Source organism: Ammodytes marinus (genome assembly GCF_949987685.1).
Source record: "Ammodytes marinus genome assembly, contig: scaffold_456, whole genome shotgun sequence".
Lineage (NCBI taxonomy): Eukaryota > Metazoa > Chordata > Actinopteri > Uranoscopiformes > Ammodytidae > Ammodytes > Ammodytes marinus.
In genome coordinates this window covers 1-6,424 of record NW_027648049.1, presented here as the reverse complement: position 1 = coordinate 6,424, position 6,424 = coordinate 1, and the positions used below count along the sequence as shown (strand labels likewise).

The window sequence follows — 6,424 nt, the reverse complement described above, 5'->3', positions numbered from 1 at the left end:
CATTTGCCTTTGATTTAAAGGTGCAGTGTGTAATATGACATCATCAAGAAAGTTCTACAACGTTCTAGAATGCAACACTCCCTAGGTAACCCCACCCCTTTAGAATAATAACATAAGCTACAGTGGCCTTCAAGGACAAGAACAATTCTAAATTTTAAACAATGCACCTGATGACATTCCAATGACACTTCCAAAATGGCGGTGACAAGGCCTTGGTCCAAAGTATGGATAAATATGAACATATATGAGACCCTTTCTAAGGAAAAAAATATTAATTCTAAAAAAAAAAAAAATCAGCTGTTATGCACTAAATTAAACATACTTATGGATATTATAATTATTTTCTACTAAATCCGCTGGGAAATAAAACCCAAAATTCTACACACTGCAGGTTTAAACAATTTATTACGCCATGTTAGTTGTTTATTTTATATTGTCCTTGTTTTGTATGTTCACTCTTTCAGTTGGTGTGTGTGTGTTTCTTGTAAAAAAAAAAAAAAAAATCCAAAAAGAAAGAAAGTCCATTGTTGTGGACTACAACCATGGACCTATCAAGAAACTACAAGTCCCACACTATCTGGCAACTCTGTTTCTACTGCGCATGTGCAAAAACATGCTGCGCGCGAGCCCATGCGGATATAATAGCGGTGTGGTAAAATGGCGGCTTGAGAGCGGCTCTTTTGCATTGACACACCGTTGACTGCTATTACATTTAAAGGCGGTTAACGCACATTTCACACACTTACTTCGATACCAGAATTTGCGCCGGAAGATTTCACAAGTGCACAGCGGGATATTTATATTCCAGAAAAGGTTTGTCGCTATTTAAATTCACAATACGATCAGAGGATGTAGTGTAGCATGTTTTAGCCACTAACGTCTGGGCCCCATTCACTTTGAATGGAGATGCGGCTAACAGCATATTCTCGGTGTATCTTACATTATATAAATAGACATTTCAGGCTTAATAATCACGATTTACCTATTCTACTGGGTTAAACCGACTGAAACGTTACGTATAATATCGGATTGGTTCACTATCTGATGCTGTTTATAACGGAATTAAAGGGCTAGCTAGACAAAGCTAAGGTGGCTAACTGGTTATCGTGGATGGACCTATGCTACCTAACTCCCAAGATGAAATATTCAGAACTTTTCATTGTTTATAACACTAACAGGCACGTGTAATACAACTATATAATTAGGTTAACCCAATTATATAAAACGCCAAGACGATACTACCACATTAAAAATGGCAAGAGAGAGCTTGCCTCCATTCAATGTTACACGTTTAAAATGCAGTTATAATAATAATAATAATAATTGCTTGGATTTATATAGCGCCTTTCATGATACTCAAAGCGCTTTACAGGGTTCCAGACAATTCGTTATAACTGATGTTTTAGAGTTGCTCAAAGTGTAGCTAGCATATCTGAAACTTGTGCATTTTAAATACCCCTAGGGACCTTTTTTAGGATGTGAACCGGATAAAATAACAGTCATTTTAACATTGTCAGATTAATATAATGAGATAAAAAGTACTATTCTGAAGGACGGTTATTACTAGGCCTATAGGATTAGTTCACGTTGTAAATTGTCTGATTTATGAGACATTTTCTTCTGGAAAAAGAAGCTGAACAAGCATTTTAAAGACCTGTACAAAGTATTTATTTATTTATTTATTTATATATATATAAAAAAAGGCTCTCTCAAACAACTGTTCTGTTATAACGTTGGACACTTTTAAAAGTTGAAACTTTTTAACTAGATAAAATTAATAAAATAAATAATACAAAACATATATAGTTTCAATGTCAGTAATCAACTGGCAAATTTTCATGATGCTCTTCTTCTCTAAGGTAAACATTTTATCACATTGACAGCTGCAGTGTTTTGCCTAATGTATTTTAAAGGTGCAGTGTGTAATATGACATCATCAAGAAAGTTCTACAAAGTTCTAGAATGCAACGCTCCCTGGGTAACCCCAACCCTTTCGAATAATAACAGAAGCTACAGTGGCCTTCAAGGACAAGAACAATTCTAAATTCTAAACAATGCACCTGATGACATTCCAACTATGACACTTTCAAGATGGCGGCACTAGGCGTTGGTCCAAAATATGCAGAAATATGGACATATATGAGACCCTTTCTAAGGGAAAAAATAATAATTCAAAAAAAAAATTTCAGCTATTATGCACTAAATTAAATGTACTTATGGATATTATAATTACTTTCTACAAAATCTGCTAGGAAATAAAACCCACAATTCTACACACTGCAGCTTTAAATTGCTTTTTTATTCTGTGTATGTCTGAATGAATTACTAAACAGTACTCACTGTTTTTCCCTCTAGAGCCGGAGTGATGGCGAAGAGAATAGCGGACAAGGAGTTAACGGACAGGAACTGGGATCAGGAGGAGGAGGGAGAAGAGGTGAGAGGACTGGATTAACACACACACACACACACACACACACACACACACACACACACACACACACACACACACACACACACACACACACACACACACACACACACACACACACACACACACACACACACACACACACACACACACACACACACACACACACACACACACACACACACACACACACTAGGGCTGGCCCGAATTATTCGAATACTCGTTCGGAAAATTAGTATTCGGAGCTTAAATCAGTATTCGGAGCTTCGTTTTTTTTTTTTAATTGTTGAGAAAATGTAATGAATGGTGTGATTGTTGTTGTAACTGGGCGACTTGATTGTCCAGTAGGTCTCGCATTATACAATGGTGCCATCTACTGGATCCATTTGGAACGGCAGAACCACCTTTGAACTTTGACCTAGTTGGCTGCTGACCTTTTCAAAGCCGGTGATACACGGTGATACACCAGCTGTATGCTACGTGACGTTACCAGAGCGAGGGATGCAAACTATAAGCGACACCAAGCAGAGAAGCGAGAGAGGTGGAGGAAGAATAGATAACTTGTTTCCCTTAACTTTATAACACAACATTAGCGGGATCTCGGGAGGAAAAGTAATGCTTAGCTAAATGCTAACCTTAGCTTAGCTGTATGTTTACGTACAGCACCGCACCCATAAACTGTGACTGGCTTGCTGCAGAGCGTGAACGTCTTGGCAATACCCGGTCAATATAATGGATATAATATGGACACATAAGACAATCAATAATTCGGTACTTGTTATGGATTTATTGTACAAATTCCCTGAAAACAAAGATGCACATTCCAGGATTAATTGAAAAGCTCCCGTTACGTAAGGGCTGAGATCGCAGAGAGGACAGCTGATTTGGATAGCTGTTCGCGGCCACGGGGAAAAAGTAAGGAACTCCAACTTACTTAGGCCTATTAATTAACGTTCAAAAGCTATTAAATCTTCAACAAAATAATATGCAGATATTGTAAAAATCGGTTCCAGGGAGTATATAGGGATTATTAACGTTTTTTTTTTTTTTTTTTTTTAATTTTTTTTTTATTAATGTTGTTTTTGATGGTGTGTTTTTCTGGACCGAATATCCGGATATTCGCTCGGAAAAACCAACGAATATTCGGAGCCTGAAAAATGGTATTCGGGCCAGCCCTAACACACACACACACACACACACACACACACACACACACACACACACACACACACACACACACACACACACACACACACACAGAATAAAGATTAATCCAAAAATCTCAAATGGATGCCGCTGTTGACAGATATTGTTTTAAATCTTGTCTGCAGGGTTGAAAATGATCCGTTTTAAATTCAGTAGATCATCGTGGTTTAGTAGAGCATCGTTTTTTGTAAAGATTGATCTTAAAGGGACACTGTAACATTTTAAGTAATGTATTAGCTAAAATCAATATCCTCATTCATGAATATGTCCTCATTCGTGTAAAATCACCTCTGCCAATAATCTGAATTATCCTCATGAGTAGAGCGGAGAATTACAAATATTAATATTACATTTTGTACATTGAGCGGGTAGGTCTTATGGAGGCATCCATGTTGGTTGGAATGTCATCAGGTGCATTGTTTAGAATGTAGAATTGTTCTTGTCCTTGAAGGCCACTGTAGCTTCTGTTATTATTCAAAAGGGGTGGGGTTACCCAGGGAGCGTTGCATTCTAGAACTTTCTAGAACTTTCTTGATGATGTCATATTACACACTGCCCCTTTAACGTCAAATCCAAGTTGCATTAAAAAAAAAGTATGAACTCTTAATTTACTTCAAAAGGAAAGTCGACAAAATCCGTAACTGTAACTGTGCGGCCATTTTTGATTTAAAAATGTTTCCCTATTCCCTTTCTTTAAATGTGAACTTATGTGTAGTGTAATAACATTTTCAAATCCCTAACGACCTTAAAGGGGCAGTGTGTAATATGACATCATCAAGAAAGTTCTAGAATGCAACGCTCCCTGGGTAACCCCAACCCCTTTAGAATAATAACAGAAGCTACAGTGGCCTTCAAGGACAAGAACAATTCCAAATTCTAAACAAAGCACCTGATCACATTCCAACCAACATGGATGCCTCTATAAGACCTGCCTGCTCAATGTACAAAATGTAATATTCAATATTTGTAATTCTCCGCTCAGGAGGATAATTCAGATTATTGGCAGAGGTGATTTTACACCAATGAGGACATATTTATGAATGAGGATATTGATTTTAAGATAATAAATTACTTACAATGTTACACAGTGCCCCTTTAAACTAACGTGGGAATATAGATGAAACAAAAGATGGAGATCAAACCGAATCAGTGCGTCTAGATTGTTGAATGTTTTTTGACCCTGTGACTAGATGTGTTGTCCTGCCCAACAGGCCGGGATGTTTTCTATCGCCAGCGACGATGTGATGAAGAGCAGAGCCATTAAGAAGGCCAAACGCAGAAACACCGGAGCTGACGTAAGTACACACACACTTTATACTTATTATTACAATTTATAACAAATTATCTATCTATCTATCTATCTATCTATCTATCTATCTATCTATCTATCTATCTATCTATCTATCTATCTATCTATCTATCTATCTATCTATCTATCTATCTATCTATCTATCTATCTATCTATCTATCTATCTATCTATCTGTCTATCTATCTAATATACATCTTAAAAACAATGTAAATATTTATATTTAGACTGTAGCTCAGTGTGTAGGGCGGTCGTCCACTGGGTTACAGGGTCGGTGGTTGGATCCCCCGTCTCCCCGCCACATGTCCAAGTGTCCCTGGGCAAAGAGACACTGAACCCTAAATGTCTCCCGATAGTTAGCTTGCACCCTGCGTGGTAGCTGCTGCTGCTATCGGTGTATGAATGTGAGTGTGAATGGGTGAATGTGTACAAAACAATGTACGTTTAGACAGTGATGTAGAATGGCTGGAAACAAATTAAATGGGGGGGGGGGGGAAGTACAATATAGCCTCTCTGTCATTTCAACTCTGTACTCTGTATCTAAAACATCTTAAAAAAAAACACCCCCAAAAAATTAAAATATATGTTCCCTTAGTTTTCCAGGGAGAGACGAGTGGAGCGTTTGAAAATGTTTTGATTGCGACCACACAAAGAAATCCTCAAATTTATATATTTTTTTTATTAACTTTTTTGTATGTCTTGGTTTGTGTTAAAACAATATAAAAAAAGTTTGTTAAAGCTGCAGTGTGTAGAATTTTGGGTTTTATTTCCTAGCAGATTTTGTAGAAAGTAATTATAATATCCATAAGTGCATTCAATTTAGTGCATAATAGCTGAAAAAAATGTTTTGAATTATTATTTTTCCCCTTAGAAAGGGTCTCATATATGTCCATATTTCTGCATATCTTGGACCAAGGCCTAGTGCCACCATCTTGAAAGTGTCATAGTTGGAATGTCATCAGGTGCATTGTTTAAAATTTAGAATTGTTCTTGTCCTTGAAGGCCACTGTAGCTTCTGTTATTATTCGAAAGGGTTGGGGTTACCCAGGGAGCGTTGCATTCTAGAGCTTTGTAGAACTTTGTTGATGATGTCATATTACACACTGCACCTTTAACTCCTTGATATGTCTCTCCCTTTGTTTTCCAGGGGGAGACGAGTGGGGCGTTTAAAGGGTTCAAAGGTTTTGCGTTGAGCACGGCGGCCCCAGCAGCTACGTCCACCCCGACAGGGTTCTCCGGGTTTGGGAACGGAGCGGGATTCACCAGTCTCACCAACGGAAACAGTGTGGCGCCGTTCAGCGGGTTCTCCAGTCCGGCTGCTAACAACACTGCACCTGGTGAGACACAGACAGACAGACAGACAGACAGGCACTCACTCACTCACTCACTCACTCACTCACTCACTCACTCACTCACTCACTCACTCACTCACTCACTCACTCACTCACTCACTCACTCAGGACACAGACAGACAGGCACTCAC

At 38.2% G+C, this 6,424-nt stretch overlaps 1 protein-coding gene across 1 annotated transcript; it reads left to right on the top strand.

The window, feature by feature from the left end:
- Positions 1–660: 660 nt before the first annotated feature.
- LOC307271135 (nuclear pore complex protein Nup50-like) lies at positions 661–6,278 on the top strand (the record flags this gene model as incomplete). Its single annotated transcript, XM_080055005.1, has 4 exons — positions 661–813; positions 2,356–2,434; positions 4,846–4,929; positions 6,089–6,278. Coding segments are annotated over exons 2-4 (343 nt in total), but the record flags the coding sequence as incomplete, so codon positions are not given.
- Between the last annotated feature and the right edge of the window lie 146 nt (positions 6,279–6,424).